We start from the raw sequence: 22,649 nt of genomic DNA on the forward strand, positions 1-22,649 counted from the left end.
GTGAGCATTTGTAGTTTTTATCGGGACATATTGCAGCAAGGTGGTCAGGTGATTGACATTTCCTGCAGCACCTAGGAATTCGCCGATATTCATGCTCTCGGAATAGTTCATAGCCTATCTTCAGTCCACATTTAAGGGCCGAGGAAAGAGAAATTTCGTCTTCGAACGTAATTTTCACACAATTTGAGCTCCCGATTCTCATAGCGTCTCGAACACCCCTGTAAGCTTTAAGAGGCATAAGATCAATATCTTGTGCAACGCCTTTCATGATACCAAAAAACTTTTTCTCCACCATTTTTGCTTCACAATCACGAAAAACCGAGCGCGCAGATTTGCAAAAGTCAGCAGCGGTCATGCATTCGATCTTCACAATCAATTTATCACCAGAGGCTCGCACAGTATCAATGCACTCGTGACCAGAAATACAGTCAATTCTTTCCTTCCGTTTAGATGCATTATCGATATCACGCGGTACATTCGTGATAATAACAGTGGCTTTGCTTATATCACTACTAGTAGCACTGCTCGGGAGGCTGGGGAAATTCAGATCATAAGCTGACATTTTCTCATTAACTTGCGAAAGAGTCTGTTCAATTCCATTAAGCTTAAAGCTATCCTGGAGTAAGCAACTGCTAGAATACAGGGAACTTCGGCTGGGGAACGGATAACAAAGACAGGAGAGAAGCACTCTGAAGCACTCAGATTTGGAAGAAGTTCTAACATGTCTTTCAAATGATTCAAAGCTGCGTTTGAACCCGTGCGCCTTGGATAGGGCTCGGTCAATTTCGGCAGCGAATTCCACAGGATTTTCTTCGATTTGGCAATATAACTTGACTCGAAGAATTCGACAGCAAATTATAAGATCACTGTAGCTTCGACACCTTTTTCATTATTATACTGCAGAAAGTTCAGAATCGGGGCATAAACAAAGCAGTCCGTATTCGAATCAGAGTCCATTTTCATGAAAATAGTCTGTTAATCCAATTCCGAGTCAAAAACATAACCATGGGCAAAACACGTCTTAACCGCACGAAAGGTGAATGGTAGTTGGCTAAAATTCAGAAGCTCAAAATGCCAATAAGCGAGGGAAGCGTAGGCTCCTGCTATCTATTCCCCGCAATTCAAGGGAGACACACTCCCGGCAGGTACAACAACGCTTGATACAGAAAACCTCCCCTCTTCTGCTCGCTTATAAGTAACAATTTCCAAAAATAATTAATGAGTCTATATGATTTGATAATTATGACCATATGATTATCTCTCGCTTACTGAAATGCTGTGTAATAACCAGGTATTTGCGAAATCTAACTAGTTCGCAGGGATTAAAATTCACTGAAAAACTCGTTTGAAATTTATGATATCCAATTCTAGACAGATGTTTTCACATTGAACTACAAATCGATACTGACAAATCAATCAATATATGGCTGTGTAAATTTGCACTTAACCAAAGTCAACACTAAGCTTTAATTTTCTCTATCCTTGGTAAAAAAATTTTTTTGGGGGGGGGTCTGGAATATAAAAAAAGTAATCTCAAGATGCACAAATGATAAATGACAAATTTTTTAAGTTTTGGTTTTTTTTTAACCAATCTTGACGATTGGGGGATATTCTACCCTCGCCTCTCAAGTAAATACTTTTGCTTAGGTTTTGCATTATATGTTCAAATTTAAAAAATTTAATACAAAATCTTGACAAAACCAAGATGATATATACCAGACAAAACCCCGGAGAAAAAAGTTCTTAGTTCCCCTCATGTTAGTGGCAAACGTTAAGCTTTAATTTGTTTTGAAATTTGAACATAAAATGCAAAACTTAGGTAATTTATTACGTAATTATTACGGTTTTTCACGGTAAGCGCTGCCATGTCTTCAGCAAATATTTTTAATTACACCATCATACAGTTCCATTGATAATGTCATCATAAAGTGCCATTCGACACCTTATAATGAAAATTCGGGCGCCATTTCGGGAGTACAAATGAGAGAAATAACTCACTGAAGACCAAACAAACGAGACTGCAGCCATTAGAGACAAAAGATAAAAAACTAAAACGACACGAATATTCCGCCTGTATGAAAAAGAGGCATCTTCAGCACAAAAGACAAAAAGATAAAAACTAAAATGAACAAAAGACGGATAAAACCACCACTAATATTAATAAAATACAATTGTCGCAACTGATCCACATAGGCCAAAGAAGTCAATTGAGTTACTTTTATGAGAACATCTGTTACTTTAGTGATTATAGTGAACTTATAGTGAATGGACGTGGGTGAGACTTTGACGGCTGTCTGACGCCCAGGTTGGTAAGTATACTAGGTATGGAAAGACCGTGGTGATCTTCTATCTATAAAGTACTGCGTTATCTCTCTCTCTTCCCTCTTTGTTTTTTTGTTTTGTTTTTTTTCCCAATAATGATACAAAGCTATTAATTAATTTTAATTATTAATAATTAAGTTATTAATATAATAATAGTTTCAGTAGTTTCAAGGGTCGCCAATTCACTATAATTAAGATTATACTGTTTTTTTTTATGAAGGCACAAAAAAATATTTTAGAAATTCACGGAATATTTCTAATCGTACCGTATATACAATGACACCGTCTAATGACACTGTGGCACTTTTCAAACAGTTCGTGGTAACGAACTGTAGTAAGGAACGACCCGGCTCAATAGCAACCAAAACCCCCAAAAAATGGAATTTTTATACCAATAGCTACATCAAAAGAATCGCATTTTAATGCTGAAATTTGTCTTATTTTAGAAAATTGGGAGAAACAACCCCTAAAAGTCATAGAATCTTAACGAAAATCACACACTCAGATTCAGCGTATCAGAGAACCCTATTGTAGAAGTTTTGAGCTCCTATCTACAAAAATTTGGAATTTTGCATTTTTTGCCAGAAGCCAGATCACGGATGCGTGTTTATTTGTTTGTTTGTTTGTTTGTTGTTTTTCCCCAGGGATGATCGTATCGACCCAGTGGTCCTAGAATGTTGCGAGAGGGCTCATTCTAACGTAAATGAAAAGTTCTAGTGCCCTTTTTAAGTGACCAAAAAAATTGGAGGGCACCTAGGCCCCCTCCCACGCAAATTATTTTCCCAAAGTCACCGGATCAAAATTCTGAGATAGCCATTTTATTCAGCGTAGTCGAAAAACCTTGTATCTATGTCTTTGGGGACGACTTACTCCCTCACAGTCCCTGTGGGAGGGGCTACAAGCTATAAACTTTGACCAGTGCTTACATATACTAATGGTTATTGGGAAGTGTACAGACGTTTTCAGGGGGATTTTTTGGTTGGGGGAGGGGCTGGGAAGAGGGGGATATCTTGGGGGAAATTTCCATCGAGGAATTTGTCATGGGGGAAGAAAATTTCCATGTAGGGAGCGCTGGATTTCCTAGCATTATTTAAAAAAAAACAATGAAAAAATAAATATGTAAAAGTTTTTCAACTGGAAGTAAGGAGCAGCATTAAAACTTAAAACGAACAGAAATTATTACGCATATGAGGGGCTCACCTCCTCCTAATACCTCGCTCTTTACACTAAAGTATTTTCAATAATTTCAACTATCTATTCTACGGCTTTTGTGATTCAGGGGTAATTCATAAGGAATTGGGAAAAAATGTAAGCTTTAGTGTAAAGAGCGAGGTACTGACGAGGGGGTGAACCCCCTCATATACGTAATAAAAACATGAGAATACGAAAGTTCGTTACGTAAGCTAATTTGTAAGTTACGTATATCTTTTACTAATAAAAACATTCGTAAAAAATTAAAAGTTCTAGTTGCCTTTTTAAGTAACCAAAAAATCGGAGGGCAACTAGGCCTCCTCCCCCGCTCCTTTTTTTCTTGAAATCATTCGATCAAAACTATGAGAAAGCCATGTAGGCAAAAAAAATAAATATGCAAATTTCGTTTTAATTATTCAAATGCGGAGAGCCAAAATCAAAACATGCATTGATTCAAAAACGTTCAGAAATTAAATTAAAAAAAAAAGTTTGTTTTAACTGAAAGTAAGGAGCGACATTAAAACTTAAAACGAACAGAAATTACTTCGTATATGAAAGGGGCTGCTTCCTCATCAACGCCCCGCTCTTTACGCTAATTTTTTTTTTACTGTTTTAAAAAGTAGAGTTGAGAGAAAGAATCAAACTTTAGCATAAAGAGCGGAGCGTTGATGAGGAAGCAGCCCCTTTCATATACGAAGTAATTTCTGTTCGTTTCAAGTTTTAATGTCGCTCCTTACTTTCAGTTATAAAAACTTGTTTTTCATTTAATTGCAATAAAACTCATATTTATGTCATTACTCCATGTCGAAATAGATTTAAAGTGAAAGTGGTAAGCTTTAAGCTTAAGAAGCTAACATTAATTTTTCCCAGGCAAAGTTAGAATAATCATAGCTTACCCAATATTTTTCTTAAAATTTACATCTAATTTTTAAGTAGCTTAGTGCCATTAAAAGAGATTTCCTAACTCCTAAAAGCCCACCGCAACCGGTAAAGTGGCTAGTCTTAGTTGACGGCCAACGGTATGAAAAAACCTTAATTTTTGGGTATTTAATAACGCCAAAAACAAACAGTTCGTGGTTTACCTCCTAATAGTAACTGAAACTCTAAAAAACGGAATTTTGTAGAGAATAAATACACAAAAAAATTAGATTTTCACTCTGATTTCAAATATATAAGATTCATTAAGTTTAGTTTTACCTGTCAAAGGCTACAAGCCTGAGAAAATTTGCCAGATTTTACAGAAAGGGTGGAAACCTCCCCTAATAGGCAAAGAATCTCAATGGAAATTGCATCATCAGATTCAGCGTATCATAGAACACTACTGTAGGGATTTCCATCTCCCATAAGCAAAAATGTGAGATTTTTTCCCCCAGGGTTGATTGTATCGAACCAGTAATCCTGTATGATTGAGGGAGGGGTCACTTAGTCAGAAATCAAAAGTTCTTGTGTTCTTTTTCTGTGACCAAAAATTTTCAAACTTTTTAAGTGACCACATCCCTATTTTCCCAAAGTTTTCCAATCAAAATTTGAGATAGCCTTTTTATCCAGCATAGATCTAATAACTATGTCTTTGAGGATGACTTGACCGCTCAAAGTCCCAGGGGGAAGGGCTGCAAGCTATGAACTTTGCCCATTGTTTACATATAGTATTGATTATTGGGAAATTTACAGATATTTTTCGGGGGGGGGGGATTAAAAGTTAAAACGAACAGAAATTATTTCGTGTATGAGAGGGGTGGGGTTGCCCCCTCTTCAATACCTCACTCTTTAAGCTAAAGTTTTTTTTTAACTCTTAAAAAAAGCTTATCATTCTAACTAAACGGCCCTTGTGTTTCAGGAGTCATTCTTAAATAATTGGAACGAAATGCCAAACTCTAGCCTAAAGAGTGAGTTATCGAGGATTGGCATCACCTCTCATGTATTCAATAATTTTTGTTAGTTTTAAGTTTTAATGTTGCTCCTTAGTTTGAGTTGAAAATACTTGTTTTTTTTTATTTATGCAAAATTTGCGCAAATTTGCGACAGAATGAGACAATAAGGTAAAATAACTCATATTATGGAAGAACGAAAGAACAATTTTAAGAAGATAAATTTAACCATGTAAAGAAGAAAATCAAATGATCAAGTTCTTGATTGGAAAATAACCCATTACTTTGCTGAATCTACAGCCCCCTCTCCACAGAAAGAAAACAAAATCAACTATTATATTTTTCTATTTAAAGCTTGTGAACAAACTGTTCAAAAAATCACATGAACGCATACCTTGTGACAGCGTAGTGGATAAGGCCGGTGCCGATAAGTCACCGGATCAATCCCGCGCGTTGCAAGGAATTTTTCTGAACTCATTAATTCTGGCCAATTTTTTTTTTCATTCTGTTTGAATTATTCTACAATATCTGCTTCTATCCTGGCTCAAGACGATTTCTATTATGTGAATGAATAAATCAATATTTTTTATCCGCCACAAAGTTATTTTTTTATTCTGTGATTTTACATTTGGCCGGACATGCTAAACTTGATCTTGCCTGAAAGGCACAAGAGTCTTGTTTTTACGAAAATGGGAAAACGGGTATTTTTATATATTGTGGTTTATCATTGTTATTTAGATGTGTAATTGCAGGCCTGCTTTTATGAAAAGGGTTGTTGGATTATAATCTAGATTCTTAGTCAGAGAATCTTAATGAAAATTGCACCGTCAGATTCAGCCCACCGGAGAACCCTACAGTAGATGTTTCAAGCTCTCGTCAAATAAAGTGGAATTTTGTATTTTTTGCCAGAAGAAAGATCACGGATGCGTCTTTATTGGTATTTTTCTCAAAGGATGTTCGTATTGAACCAGCTAGAAGATCGGTAAAGGGCTAATTCGAACTGAAATTAAAAGTTCTAGTTTCATTTTAAGTGAACAAAAAAATTGGAGGATACCTGACCCCCTCCCAAACCTGAGAGGCAGAAAAAAAGCTCGAAAAGAGTGAGAGGCAGAGCAGGCATAATCCTTTTTCAGAATTCTATAGAAATAATGTCATATATTAAACTAAATTAGTTCTTTTAAACTTAAAGACTAAAAAAACTTATATTAAACTAAAGAAAGTCTTGCAAATAGCAAAAGAATTTAAGTTTGAAAGCAAAACTTTTGACCCTTTTTTTGTATTTGGTGTTCGTGGGCTAGATTATAATTTGTTTGTGGATTTTGTGCTAAATTCTGTTTGGTGTTAAATTAATTTTTTTCTTTTATTAAGATCCAGTACGTTGTTTTGGATTTTACTTCTGTGAGTTTCATTGACATGGCCGGATGTCGCGCTGTAACAACGTTGATTAAAGATTTAATTGGAGAAAAAACTGATGTTCTTGTCGTCTACCAAAAAGGTAAGACCCCAAAATATTTGAATTAATTCAACAGAATTGTACCTATTCGCAGAACCAATTCAATTTTGGGTTATCTAGAAGGCGCCAGTTCCTCTCCTTCTGCGTAATATTCTGAATATAAAACTAAAGGTTGTCTTCATAAGAAGAGGGGGGGGGGAGCTCCTGAATAACGAGATATATCTGGAGAAAAATCGCATCTTGACAATAAAAATTATTTAAAAATGCGTCTTTAGAATTACATTAGGTTAAGGCCATTATTAGGCAAAATAAACCTTAGCCCCTTAAAGTTTTTCTAAGACTGAACCACAATCGCCAGTAAAAAGTGATATATATATATATATATATATATATATATATATATATATATATATATATATATATATATATATATATATATATATATATATATATATATATATATATATATATATATATATATATATATATATATATATATATATATATATATATATATATATATATATATATAATTTATATAATTATAAACATATGCATTTATAATTGTGTTATATTTATTGTGCAGCAGTGCAAATACAATTTTGGTACATCTGGACACTGAAGAATGACAGGGGACATTTAAATGTGAGTGTCAAGATAGTGGTAAAAGCGTGTACTCTTCTTTAGGAAGGTTTCACCACAAAATTCGTGTTTTGCCCTGTTTTTCCCTTCCAAGAATTGGTGCCAAAACTTTTGTAGCAAAAACTGCTATCATACAAAGGTTGCCCTTCTCTGAAGCCTCAAGTTATCTGTTTAATTTCCTAGCCAAATTACATAGGGATTTGTTTGAATAGACTGGAAATTAATTCTTACTATTCTGTTTTTAATAATTAATTTGTAATGAATGTAATGTAATTAATTTTGTTACAAGTTAAAGTAACGTGATTAGTTCTTTTAAAAATTGATTTGTAAGTGACTGAATTACTTGCAATAGGACGAAAGATCGACGATCTGGATGTTTCTGATAAAAAATATTAGCGAAAAGAATAAATTTGGAGCTTTTGAGAGTTCAGGGTGCAAGAATAGGACTTTCCCTTGTTGTCCTATCTAGTGCTGCTTGGCATAGAGAATAGGGCCGATAATTAATGTTACGGAGACTTGTTTGAGCTTGCAAGAAGTGAAGTTGTGAATGTGATGTTGAATAAGGTGAATGTGTTGATGAATGAAGTTTAGGTGATTGAGTGTGAAGAAGGTGATGTTGGATAGTAAGAGGTGATGAAGAATTTTGTATATTTACAAAGAACTTCATTGCAGAAGAAAGGTCTGTAAAATTCATCTATAATGAGAGCAAAGATAAACCGGGGAGGTGCTTTAGCCTCTCCTCCCAATTTTGTATTTATAAAGTGGTAGTTCTGGCCTCTCTCGCACCCGGGGCAAAATTTTATTAGCTCCCCCCCCCCCCCTGTCTACTAAAATTATTAGGATGAATTTAAAAAAAATTATGTTACTAACAAATGTTTCGAATTATTTAAATCTGACTTTTCTTGCTTTAGTCTCTGCATAATCATTATTTATCTCGTTCCAATTGATTGATTTTAATTCTTCACGTTCTATGCTCATTAACGCTATTTGACGCTATTGTGTATTTACAAAGAACTTACATTGCAGAAGAAAGGTCTTTAAAGATAATCTAAAATGTGAGTAAAGATAAATCGGGGAGATGTTTTAGTCCCTCCTCCTGAATTTGCATTTACACAGGGGTGGTTCAGGCCTCTCTCACGCCCGGGGCAAAATATTGATTAGCACCCATCCCGTATCAACTAAAATTTTCAGGCCGAATTTAAAAAATTTGGATTAGTAACAAATGTTCCCAATTATTTAAATCTGACTTTTCCTGCTTTAGTCTCTGAAAAATTGTTAATGATCTCGTCTTAATTGATTGCTTTTAATTCTTCACGTTCTATGCTTATTAGTGCTAAATCATTTAGTTGCTCCTAGCCCATAATCGATCTGGCCATGAGCAATAGTTAATCTGACCTTTCTTACTAATTTAACTAAGTGCTGACCCCCCCCCCCCCGTACTGAGGAAGTATCGACAGCTGTGAAAAAGTTGAAAAATGGGTGTTCATCTGGAATACCGAAAATGTCCCAAAATACTGGACCTGGGACACACCGGTCAAACTCTTTAAAAAGGGTGATGCGCTAATCTGTGGCAAATGGAGGGACATCAACTTAACGTCTTTGCCTGGTAAAATCAACACCTAAGATCAGCCCTAGACTTACCTTAGGGAGTAGAAACACGGCTTTTGGCCTGGTAGGTCTTGCTCTAATCTTATTTTCATCCTTAGACCAATGGCTTAATTGTCCAGATTATGACTCATAGTTCATCTGACCTTACTTACTAATTGACGTAAGTGCTGACCCCCCCCCCTGCCGAAGAAATAACTAAAGCTGTAAAGAAGCTGAAAAATGGAGATGCATGTGGAGTCAATGGGATGATTTGCTCTCCTACTGTTCATCCGGAATAACGAAAAAGTCCAAAAGATTTTACCAGGGACATACCGGTCAAACTCAAGAAGGATGATGTGCTAATCTGTGGCAACTGGACGGGCATCAACTTAACGTCTTTTCCTAGCAAAATACAACGCCTAAGAACATCCTTAGACACAGGGAAGACTAAGTCGCCTGTCAACCTGGTAGATCTTGCTCTGAAGTAATGACAACTGTGAAAAAGTTGAAAAATGGACGCACCTCTAAAGTCGATTGAATGCTAAGATTTCCTAGTGTTTATCTGAAATAACCGAAAAGTCCCAAAAGATTTTACCAGGGACATACCGGTCAAACTCTTCAAGAGAAGTGATGTGCTAATCTGTGGCAACTGGAGGGGCATCAACTTAACGTCTTTACCTAGCAAAATACAACACCTGAGAATATCCCTAGACTTACCCCAGAGAAGACTAAAACGGCTTTTGACCTGGGAGGTCTTGCTCTGACTTTATTTTAATTCTTAGACTAATGGTTTAAGACTCTAGACTATGGCCCATAGTTGATCTGACCTTTCTTACTAATTGACGTAAGTAGTACCCCCCCCCCTCTAGCACCGAAGAAGTAACAACAACTGTGAAGAGGTTGAAAAATGGACATGCCTTTGGAGTCGATTAGATTCTAATTATAAAATACAACGCCAAAGAACATCCATAGACTTACCCCAAAGAAGACTAAAACCGCTGTCGACTTCGAAAGTCTTGTTCTGACTTTATTTTAATTCTTAGAATAATGGTTTAAGATTCCAGACTATGGCCCATAGTTGATCTGACCTTTCTTATTATTTGACGTTAGTGGTGAAAGCACCGAAGAAGTAACAGCAGCTGTGAAAAAGTTGAAGAATAGACTTTCCTCTGGAGTAGATGGGATCCTCTGTTCTCCTAGTGTTAATCTAGAATAACGAAAAAATCAGAAAAGGTTGGACTAATGGTTCAAGAGTCCAGGGAATGGGACGAAAGAAAAGTATGCTAGCTCTTAATTGATTTTTAAAAGGCATTCGATTCTGTTGATCAAACGATCTTATATTATTACGGAGTACCTAATAAACTAGTTAAAATAATAATCGCACTCTATGGGTGTGATTATTGCACAGAAAATAGAGATACGCGTTTCTTTTAGATGATTTCTGGTGTCCAGCAGGGATAAGTCCTATCCCACTTCCTGCTTGTTATTGTTATATGCTATTCTAAGGCAGTCTTCAGATTCAGCAGTGAAGATTTGTAACCGACAGATCTCTGGCATGGACTTCGCTGACTACGTTGTTCCTCTCAAAGAAGCAAAACAGCGTATGCAGCTGCTACTCGACGCCATTGAGAGGAAGGCCGAGAAATTGGGGTCTCCACTGGGCCACTGGGCCGAAATTGGGGCTTAGAAATTGGTGTCAGTAGGATACAGAGCATGACTACATCTGACTCTGGTGACACTAAAATGCAAAGATTAAGTATTTGAACAGATCAATGAATTTAAATATCTCGGTAGTTGGGTTGATTATAATTGCGAAATAGCCAACGAAATCAAGAGGAGGATTGGGCAAGATCAGCTTTTAATAAGTTGAAACCAATCTGATGCAGAAGAAAATACTCTTATGTGCTTTAAGCTCTGCCTCTGGTTAGCAATGTGATGTTCATTCTCTTATGCAAGGGAATGCTGGAAACTAATTGTCCAACTGGAGAAAAGTGTCTTAGCTTTTAAAAACTTATAAAAACTCCTTATAAAAATAATGAACATATTGATGCAGAATAATGTCACGAACATAAGAGTTCGCTGGCAAATCAGTCAGCCATTAGCTACTGACCTTCTGAAATGTAGGAGATAGACGTATCTTGACCCAGTCCTTCGTATACAAGAGGATTAACTCCCATATACATTTTATGAGTGGTGCCCCGAAAAGAGGCGCAAAAGAGGTTGACTAAGACAAACCTTGTGACAACAATATGAAGCATGATCTGAGTAGAAGGGAGATGTCTCTCCAAAGTCCGTGGGGAACGTCAGGGCTGCACCTCAGCTCCGTGATGTGTGGCGAGATTTTATAGACGCCTTTTGTGCCATTCTTGGCTGTGGAGGATCTAAATTCTAAGGTAAACGACCTCTAATTACTGGCCACCGACACTGCAATCGCTAATGATATTGGATAGACAGCTCTTTCTTTTGCGAAAACCTCTTCATATCCGCATTGTACAATTAATTCTAACACGTCTATAGGTTTCTTTAAGAAAATAAGTCGGTGCTGAATTATTTTTTTCATATTTTGGAGTTCTTGGAACAACTGAATGGGATATAAATCCTTGCAATATGTTACTTTTATTGCTAATTACTTTTATTTTCAAGGAATGGTCATTAAGATATGGGAAAAACGAATATTTCGTATTCAATTTGCTTATACTTACTGTCAACTGTGCCCTCTACTTTATCTTAACAAAAATAAAATTTCTTAAATTACAAAATGATTATAACTGTTAGATTATCTATTGAAATTTTGAACCCTTAAAACTTCTGCGCCCGGGGCAAGTGCCCCTTCTCCCCTAAAATCGCTGCTGCATTTACACAATTTTTTCTTGACTAATATTTTTGTTAGAGTGGGAGGTGCCCACATCCTGGTGGAGCATAGCCCCCCTCTAGACCCTCTCACTAGTTACATTAAGAAGCATACACCTACATGAGATGATTTCCTTTAGTTTATTTGTACTAGGAATAACATAATTTTTTACTTACAGGAGGTGTAATGGAAAGACTCAATAAGTGTCAAGATTTGTCAAGCATGAGCCACGTTTATCTATTTGCAACTGTGGCAGATGCTGTTACTTACACAAAAAGTGGACTATTACACAACTTGGCCAATGGAGAAGTTAACATTGAATGCAGATGATGAATGTGATGTATTTATTGATATTATCTTGTGCCACGTAGGCAACTAGGTATTTTGATCATTACCGGTGTACTTAAAGGGTTGCAGAGGATAATTGCTTTTGGAGTGACGGCAAAATGTATTTTAGGTTTCTGTATAGGAGGAGACTACAAGTAGTGAAAGTTGTTACCCAACTCGTCGTGGAACTTTTTTTTCGGGCTGCTAGCGGCTCACTAACGTGTGCTGTGGTATCAGGCACTATGTACTGTATGTATGTATTTATATGCACTAAGATTATTTGGATAAATTATTTAGTAGTTAAAAAAAAATAATAAAGAAATGAATGCTTAGTAAGTTCCTAGAATTATGCTTGAAATATTATTGTCACTTGATATATTAATTACAAAATGGTCTATGACCTCGTATAATTTGTTTAGTAAGTTCCTAATATTATACTTGGAATATTATAATTTGAAATGTTAATATCACTAGAAAACTGGTTTCAAATAAATAAAATAAGTGGATAAAGCAATGATGAAATAAATCAAAATAGATTACATTTCGTTTGCTATGTTCCTAAAATCGTGCTTGAATTATTATTGTCACCTGATATATTAATTATAACATGGTTAATCATCTGATATAATTGGTTTATAAGTTCCTAATACTAGACTCAGAATATTATTTTTACCTGAGATACTAGTATCACTAGTATCATAACCTGAAACCAATTAGAAATAAATAAATCCAACAGTTAAATCTTTTTAATAATGAACTAATTCAAAATAAATTAAATTTTGTTGAGTAAGTTCCTAAAATTTAGCTTGAATTAGTATTGTCACCTGATATACTACTGTTGCTTGGTTTGTCGCGTCGCATAGTTTGTTCAGTAAGTTTCTAATATTACGCTTGAAGTATTATTATCATCTAAGATACCATTATCACTATTATTACCTTTAGAATTTAGAATACTAAATTTTCAATTAGACCTTTGAGTTTTTTATTCATCTTGGTTACGGTACTCATTTTTAGCACTCTTATTTGAGTACTCATTACTTGTATTTGTATTTTATTTCAGTATTCATCGTGAGTATCCTATTTCTTGAGTACTCTTAGTGAGCACTCGAGTAACTCATCTTAGATGCTTCTCGAGTAGTCATCTTGATTAGTGGTACTCACTGAATTAGAAGTACTTATCAAGATAAGAGTACTCCCTTGTGTACTCTTTTTTGAGTACACATAATGAGTATTTCATTTCTTAAGTACTCTTAGTGAGAACTCGAGTAATTAGTCTTGAGTACCCTTATTTAAGTATTCTTATTGACTCTCACTCTTTCTATTTAGGGTTTTCCAAAAGTTGCTATAGGACGTTGTTATAAAATACATGTAGTAATAAATATATCTACTATAATAGGAATTATTTCAAAAAGAATGTGTTTGTTTGAAGAAAAAATGATTTACTCGAAAAATAATGTAACTTTTGAAAAAAAATCAAAGGTTTATTGAATAATCAGACATGAGAATGTTAAACTTTACGTTAAACGTCTAATTCGCCTAAAATGTTCTCAGATTTTGAAGTTTACAATAGAATTGTATTTTAATTGAAGTAATGATAAAAACGAGCCTTTCCCTTATAACATTTTGGACTGAACAATGTATCAAACCTGTATGCACGGATTTTTAATAGGGAGAAGTGGTTAAATTACAAAAAAAAAGTATAAATAGGTGATTTGTATGAAAAATATATTGTCAGTTATAAAAAAAATTATTTGAACCGTAAAACTTCACACAAAGGGTAGACCAGCAGCCCCCCTCATGTCCATGTCTCTGCAATGTATAGATACTGACAGAGACGTTAAGGGGGAAAAGAAATAAATCTGCTGTAACTTTGCCACGTTTTGATCCGCCTGACAAATTTTATACTTTATCCACGTTAGTTCCTGAATCAATGCCACAATTCTAGATTTGATTATGTGTCTGAATCAAATTGTGTAAATTTACTGTAATTTAGTGCCACATTTTTCTGCATCTGAATACCCCCTTCCCCCTTGGCATTTATTCCTGTAATGTGCCGTTACTGATTCATGCAATAAGTGAAAAAGAAAAATCTGCTTCACTTCATTGCCAATTCTCCCTGCGCTAGAACAAACAAACAACCCCTCCCCCATACCTGGATTCCACGATCTACAATATGTAGAAAAAGAAATAAATCCTTGTCTTTCAGTACTAGTTTATAGCTGCGCCTGAACAAATCCCCTTCCCCTTGTATGACTGCAGTGCATTGATATTTATACTGATCCGTACATTAGGTAAAAAAAGAAAATGTGTCCCTTCTCTGCATTGTTCAGTGCCAATTATTGAATAAATCTAATCAATAAAGAGGCACCAAAGCTAATCTTTTAATAGCCTAGCTTAATATATAATTTATTCAATTAGACTGCCATTTAGGATAAGATGTTCGTGCAGTTTTTAATATACCGTATTGTGTAAAATCGTGAATAGCAGTGCATTTGTTAGATTGTAAGCTATTTGAATAATTTTTAACCTATTGTTACAATAGGTTACAATCTAACCTATAGATTGTAACCAATTGTCACAGTTATGGCAAATGTTTTGTAGACTCATTTACAAGTTTTTTTTATTTATTTATAAATATTTTCTTTTTGAAAAAAATATCTCTGTGATATGTACCTAGCTTACCAAGAGTTTGTGCTTTATCAGCTTATTATTTATCTTCTGGTATGTTGCGCTTATACCTAGCTAATCATAATTGATTGAAACTAATTGAGGTGTATATTAGTTTTATTTATCGCGGTAGCTACCAAAAGGGGTTATTTGACCTTAAGCAAATTGACTAAGAAGTAACAAATAATGTCATGTTTACGTCCTTTTAGAGGCCAACGTTTGTTTGGCCTCTGTGGGGGTGAGGGGAAAAGATAACTAAATTGTTATTGGGCGTGGGCTTAGCTGTTGTAACTTGTGTGGTGCTCTTAGTCATACAAAGGGGTGCCATTGTGAGAGAATACGACCAGGATTGACAAATTGAGATTGTTAGTGTCTTTTGCCTCGTTTTGCAATCCTGGAATTTCAAAACAATTTGGTTATCAGGATTTGAAAACAAAAGTTTCTAGTTTTTAATTAAAGTGGACAGATTTTTGAATATTTGTCAAGGCTGGCTTTTTTTTAATTCCCCTACTCTCTTGTCAGTGGCATTACATTTCAAATAGACATATAAAATATCATTCTGAAGGCCACTTAATATTATTTCTACTTTAAATGTCATCGTTAATCTAATATATTATTTTTAATTTTAAATAATGGTCAAAGAGTGATTTCGCATTATTGTATCGACAAAATTAATTTTACTTACAAAAATATGCCAGAACACAAAGAGGACATCCTCCCGTCACAAGAAGTCCCTTATGGTAGCTTCCCTTTCTATTTACCGAAAAACGATATTGAATCGTTGGAAAATATATATTTTTAAGTGTGATTTGTCAATATAAGTCAGATGCCACACCCTCTCCCCCGAATGCCTTCTCATTTATTTTTAAATATGTTGCTCTTAGGAGCAAAGGATTTTTGTATTCTCCCCACACATTAAGGTAATCACTGATATTTTTGTGGCAAGAAAACAGTTTCGTCATTTACCGCTGCTGTTCATGAAGTATGTAATTTGCCATTTGGAAACTGCATTTAAGACTATAAATGTAAAATATTTAGATTAGTAAAATAAAGTGTCATTGATTAAATTTACTTTAGTGTCTTTATCTCAATATAATGAAATATCTGAGTATACCCATTTCTTTAGCTAATTTATCCTATTTAGATGCTTTGTTATATTTTGATAAAAGAAAACTTAAGTAAAATTCAATCATTGAATAATAAAAATTTTTATTTGAATATTTAAGATATATTATTTCAAATGAAATTAACAAGGGAAACATTTGGTCTTTGCAGAACAAAACCATGCGTCAACCTGGTTTGTGAAATCTTTTTATTGATTTTATCTGCTAAATCCTTCAAAGATGATATGAATTGGTGCTAGTAGTGCAAAAACATGCCTCGAACAGATTTATTAAATCCTTTTATTGAATTTTATTTGTTGAATCCTTCATAGATATTATAGGTAGGCGTGCTGTAAAATGCTTCGAATAGGTTTGTTGAATATTTTTATTGAATTTTATCCGTTGAAAAATTTAAAGATATTATGGGTAGGCGCTAGCAGTGTAAACACGTTCTTCGAGTGGATGTGTTTAATTTTTTAATTGAATTATATATGTTGAATCCTACTAAGATATTAATAGCAGGCTCTTGCAGTACAAAACATGCTTCATTGGGTTTTGCTAAATCTTTTTTTATGGAATTTATTTTTTTATTTCTTCAAAGATATTAATGACATGAACTGGTTGTGCAAACAGGGGCTTCTAATCGGTTTGTTGAATCTTTTATTTAAATTGTATCTGGTGAATCCTGAAAAAGATGTTAATGACAGGTGCTGGCAGTGCAAACACTTTCTTCTATCGGATTTGTTGAATCTTTTTATTGAATTTTGTCTGTTGGAATCTTCAAAGATATTAATGGTAGGCGCTTGTAGTACAAACCCATGCATTGAAAAGCTGCTCTAAAAGAATTTGAAGGCGGTGTATTAAAGTTTTAGGATCTTATTTTTATTGTGTTTATAGTGTCTGGTTTTATTTTTGTTTAATTTTCACTTTTTGTTGATTTTGGTTATACTTGTTTTCACTGTGTTACAAAATTGTTGGTGTTTCTAGAAAAAATAAATTTATCATATTTTACCAATTTTTTTCAGCTATCAGTTTTATTTGTTTTTCTATATATTTAAAAGATTAATTTTGGAAGGATTTTAGATATTAATTAGGTATTAATATGGTATTTTAGTTATATGATATTATATATTAATATAATCAATTAAATATTAATTTTTAGGTGCAGCTCTACGCCTTACAAAAATATACTTCTATCCCAGTGTCGTAACAAATACAAAGGATAGTGAAATTGAAATTTAGATGGTTTGAGCTGGTCGAAGAAATATCTCCTTATGTAGTTATATAGTTTCTGGTTGTAGCGGGTGCCTATTTAAAAAGAATGGCTGAAAAATTAGCAAAAGATAAGCTAAAAACATGTGGCACCAAACTCGTGGATATAGACCAATAGACCTTCTCGTGTCTATGAGAGTAGCTTTTTTTCAAAGCTTTTTCGTGGCAACACTGACGAAAACCTAGGACAAATTATATGGAAAAACCATGTTAACTACCAAAAGTTGTGCCATTTTTCAATCTAGCTAGGACCAATTGAAAATATTATTTCTTCAGCTGAGATGGGAAGGCACTGTAAGTATATTTTAAGGGCTAGTAACTCTAGAAGACTAATCCAAGACAGAAGCTCTAAGAAAATTGGGATAGAAAACGAACTTGTGTTGTTGCCTTGGGTGAATATGTTACGATGAACTGTTAGTAGTAGTAGAAGAAGATGAATATGCTACCAAAGTATGAAATATTTGTGAATTTAAGAATTAGGATAAAACAATATGAATGATTGGGAAAAGGTATAAATTGTATAAAAAAAAACAAAAGATTATGATATAAGTGCTGCTACTACTGCAAGTCACTGCTGCAAGTAGTTATAAACGCAAGAATTCGCAATGAGTCGCAGTCACGTAGTCACAAAAAAATTGCAGTCGCAAGTAGTAGCAGTTGCAGTCGCAAATAATAGCAGTCACAAGTAGTTGCAGTCGCAAAAAGTAGCAGTCACAAGTAGTTGCAGTCGCAATTGTAACTAATCACCAGCTGCAGTGAGTAATCGCAATCACAGTCACAATAAATGTTAGTCACTGGTGCAAGCAGTTGTGATCGCAAGAATTCGTAATGAGTCGTAGTCTCGTAGTCACAAAAAGTTACAGTCGCAAGTAGCTGCAGTCACAAGTAGTTGCAGTCGCAAATAGTAGTAGTCACAAATAGTTGCAGTCGTAATTTTAACTAATCATCAGCTGCAGCAAGTAATCGCAGTCACAGTCGCAATAACTTGTAGTCACTGGTCCAAGCATTTGTGATCGCAAGAATTCGTAATGAGTCGTAGTCGCGTAGTCACAAAAAGTTGCAGTTGCAAGTAGTAACAGTCACAAGTAGCTGTAGTCAGAAATAATAGCAGTCACAAGTAGTTGCAGTCGCAAACAGTAGTAGTCACAAATAGTTGCAGTCGTAACTGTAACTAATCACCAGCTGCAGCAAGTAATTCCGTTCATTAATTGCGGTTTATTGGCCTATTTTTTAGACGGTCTTGAAGTTATAAATAGATAAGAAGTTAGTTAAAGGTAGTTAGATAGTTAGTTAAGGAGGTTAGTAGAAGACAGCTAAGAAGCACGAAAAATAAAATACAGGGTCATGAAGTTATAAAATTATTGTTTCGTTTAGGTAACTGTCGTTGCCATGGCAAATACGGAACAATTTCTGCTCGTATCAAGTTTTAATATCGCCTCTTACTTTAGTTGATTTTTTTATTCATCTTAATCTCGAATGTGAATTCGGCAAGTATGCTCAAAAGAAGATTTTGGATAAGAATTATTTATTTTTGACCTGGTTTGGGCTCAGAATATTTAGTGTTCCACTGTTGCATTCGACAATCCAATTATTCAACTGATAATTCTCAATTCTGTTAAGAATCACGTTTGTCAGTGAAAAATGCCTAAGATTATAAATTTAATTTGGTAGATAATCACATTAGGAATTTCCTACGATTACTAACAAGTGACCGCAGCACCAAGTCACCTGAGGCCAACCAATACAGCTACGTACGCTCCTTCTCCATCCTATTCTATTCAAAGCCTCCCTCCTTACACTCTCCCAGGAAGTTCCCATTTCCTTCATATCTTTCTTTATATACTCACCCCAACCGTGGACGACCTGCTTTCTGTTTAGTCCAAGATGGTTCGCCAAAGCAACGATATTAGGCAACCTATCATCCTTCATCCGTAAAACTTAACTTAGCCATCTCAACCTTTCTCTCATTATAGCCCTAGAAACGAGATAAAACCACACTTGTCATATAGACTACCGTTTGAAATACGGTTAGCCGGATACCCAGAACAATTCATATGCAGTTTTTCTGGAAATATCTAGCAAATCTTCATCTACTTTTTGGAGCGTCCATGCTTCATCGCAATTTTTCCTATGCTTCACAAAAACTTCACACCAAGCTCATGTTCAACACCAAAAATTTCCTATCTAGAAAAGAACAAATTGCAGATTATTCAGCTCTATTGCACAATGGGCAAGTGATTATTATAATAGGTTTTAATAACCACTATTGAGCGCAATTTATTAATCGCGGTCACCTACTAAAAGCCAAAATTCAATTCCATGAAAGTTTTATAAACACAAGGAATTTTTTTTTCAGTTCTCTTTCTTTTTTTTTATCAAGAAATTCTGAGTAGCGAAACTCCGAGTAGTGAATTTTCTTCAAAAAATCATTGCAGCTCCGTGCCTACTTGACAACGTTACCATTCTCTCCAGTTAGAATCTTTACTCCATTGAACAGTGTTTGCACTATAATTATGATTTTCCAAATCTTTAAAGCATTGAAGATTGACACAAAAAAATATGTCCTCTCCGTAACGTTTTTTGGTGTCTATAGTATACTAAGTTCTTGGTTTCAAGAGAAAAAAATCTTAAGTCAAAAGGTCTATTTTTTTTTACATCACACTTGGTCTTTCCCGTCCCTGTTTGGAATGGGACAGGTTGATCGACCGATATTAGTTCTAAGACTAGTCCTCAGCCTAGAAACCCAAAATTTTGCAAATTCTAGAATAGGGAGGTAGAGCGATTTCAATGTTTGAACTTAAAACTGAACGAGGGTTGATAAATCTGAGACATATCAAACAAAGCTCAGGTTAGCACACTTTATTGAAAATAAGTTTGTAACAAATCAACTTATGTAAAAACTAATTTTTTTGTTATTTCTTCAAAGATTCTCCAAAAACTCTCAGACATCATATCGGATTATTACCAAAGAGTACCAGTAATTACAAAGGTAAAATATCTATTACCAAGGATATATATATATATATATATATATATATATATATATATATATATATATATATATATATATATATATATATATGTTTATATATATACCGCTCTCTTTACTTGTCTTGTGAAAATTTTTTAGATGGCTATTCCGGGTAAATGCAACATTTGTTGAAGAAATAACATAGACAAATTTGATTCATCATTTTTTTGATTTTGGTGCCTAATAGGCCCATATTTATAGACTCATTGGCAAGCTTACTTTGATTTCATACAATTTTTAGTTCCATATATTTTTTATGCTTTAATATGTGAAATCAAAATTCTCCTGGGTAATTTTCTGTAAAGAAAATGCAAAGTCAAATCTTTTGGTAAAATTGTAGTTAGGCTAGGCCTACTTTTTGCTATCTTGGAAAGGGGTCTTAAAGAAAGAAACTTTCAGGGATGGATCTACAATCTATGTTCCAGAAATTTATTTTGAAGCAGGGGCAAATCTCCAAAATTTCATTTGGGGGAGAGGAGGGCAAGAGGAGTCCCTATCCAGATAATCAAGGGGCATGGGATATTTAACAATTTTTTTTTGTAAAATTCTAGTCATTTGACTTCTTGCTATCTCAAAGGGTTTAGGTTAGGAAAATTAAACTTTCAGGGATGAATCTACAGACTAGTGTATGGCCTGAGAAGGTATTTCAAAGCAACTACCTCTACTCCTTCCTCCTCTAGAGGGCCCTGACCTTTAAAAATAAGTGTGTTATGAAAGTGAATCGTCTGCTTAATTGAAGTACAAACAAATTATTTTCAGCTTCATAACTTTGCTCAATTCCATTTTGTAAGATTTTAAAGACATGCAAATACATTTCCTAAATTTCGAGAAAAAGCATTGATATGGCTAAAATTCTACTTAAATAACAAGAATTACATTCTCAGAACTAAAGGCAGACAAAAAGCAACTGGTAACTGAAATTTAAGTTAGAATGTTGTTTTGTCAAAATTTCAGTAGGTAATAGACCTGGTATGTAGGCAAATTTCAGGGCCCTTTAGAGGGAGAAGGAGTGGAGGTGGGTACTTTAAAATAGCCTACCTTCCCAAGACATATTTTAGCCTGTAGACCCACCCCTCAAACTTTCATTTTCCTAACCTAAACCCTTTCTGATATAGCAAGAAGTCAGTTAACTAGAATTTTACCATTTTTTTTCTTCATTATTGGAGGAGGCCATTATCCTCTTGCCCTCCCCAAACAATGCCCATGTTTTGGTATCTACCACCACTCCTCCCTCTAGAGGGCCCTGAGCTTTGATGACCTTTAAAAACCTTTTTTTTTATAAATATGAAACCTTGTAAAATAGGTCTTCAGCATTAAGCACAACAAAACCATTGCTAAATGTTTAGGGTAAAATTCTATTTAATTTACTTCTTGCTATCTCAGAAAGTGTTTAGGTTAAGAAAATGAAACTCTCAGGGATGAATCTACAGACTAAGGTTTGTCCTGGGAAGGTACTTTGAAGCAACTACCTCCACTCCTTCTCCCTCTAGAGGGCCCTGACCTTTGATACCTTTAAAAAAGTGAAATTTTTCAAAATAGATCTTCTGCTTAATTGAAGTTGAACAGAATTGTTTTCAGCTTCACAACTTTGCTCAATTCCATTTTATATGGTTTTAAAGATATACAAATACATTTCCTAAATTTTGAAAAAAAACCATTTATATGGCTCAAAATTCTGCTCAAATAAGAAAAATTGCATTTTCAGAACTAAAGGCAGAGAAAAAGCAACTAGTAACTGAAAATTCAGGTAAAATTTGTCTTATCAAAATTTCAATAGGTATAGACCTGTCATGTAGGCAAATTTCAGGGCCCTGTAAAGGGAGAAGAAATGGAGGTATGTACTTTAAAATACCTTCCCAGGACATACTTTAGCCTGTAGACCCATCCCTGAAAGTTTCATTTTCCAAACCTAAACCCTTTCTGATATAGCAAGAAGTCAATTAACTAGAATTTTACCAATGTTTAGTTTTGATCCAAGTGCTCTAAAGTGTGTATTACTGCATATAGCACCCCCTCCAACAAGACTAAAAATGAGTAAAGTGGGCTTGATTACAGGGAACATTACCTATAGAGCAAATCATATTAGTCCATAAGCCCTGCAGGCAGCAGGGAAAGGTCTGTATTCTATATTTATTTAACAATGATAACTGAAAATTAAGGTAAAATGTTATTTTGTCAAAATTTCAATAAGTATAGACCTGGCATGTGGGTAAATTTCAGGGCTCTCTAGAGGGAGAAGGGGTGGGTACTTTAAAATACCTCCTGGGATATAGGCTATACTTTAGCCTGTAGACCCATCCCTGAAAGTTTCATTTTCCTAACCTAACCCCTTTCC

General features: G+C 34.6%; 2 protein-coding genes across 5 annotated transcripts in view; both read left to right on the forward strand.

Annotated features, from left to right (window-relative positions):
- LOC136039596 (prestin-like) overlaps nt 1-17,022 on the forward strand; it is a 92,124-nt gene extending 75,102 nt beyond the window's left edge. For 3 of the 4 annotated variants that reach the window (XM_065723458.1, XM_065723462.1, XM_065723461.1), the window contains exons 11-12: nt 6,750-6,876; nt 12,093-12,563. In XM_065723458.1, coding sequence (XP_065579530.1) covers nt 6,750-6,876; nt 12,093-12,244 — 279 coding nt within the window. In that variant the 3' untranslated portion in view covers nt 12,245-12,563. Of the gene's footprint in view, nt 1-6,749; nt 6,877-12,092 lie in introns of all 4 variants that reach the window. The other variant, XM_065723460.1, reaches the window with a different exon arrangement.
- Nucleotides 17,023-20,441: 3,419 nt separating this feature from the next.
- Nucleotides 20,442-22,649, forward strand: part of LOC136039597 (26S proteasome non-ATPase regulatory subunit 12-like) — a 65,900-nt gene continuing 63,692 nt past the window's right edge. Inside the window, exon 1 of the mRNA XM_065723463.1 lies at nt 20,442-20,523. The gene's annotated coding sequence lies outside the window, so the exon portion shown is untranslated. The remainder of the gene's footprint in view (nt 20,524-22,649) is intronic.

This window comes from Artemia franciscana, chromosome 19 (assembly GCF_032884065.1).
Source record: "Artemia franciscana chromosome 19, ASM3288406v1, whole genome shotgun sequence".
Lineage (NCBI taxonomy): Eukaryota > Metazoa > Arthropoda > Branchiopoda > Anostraca > Artemiidae > Artemia > Artemia franciscana.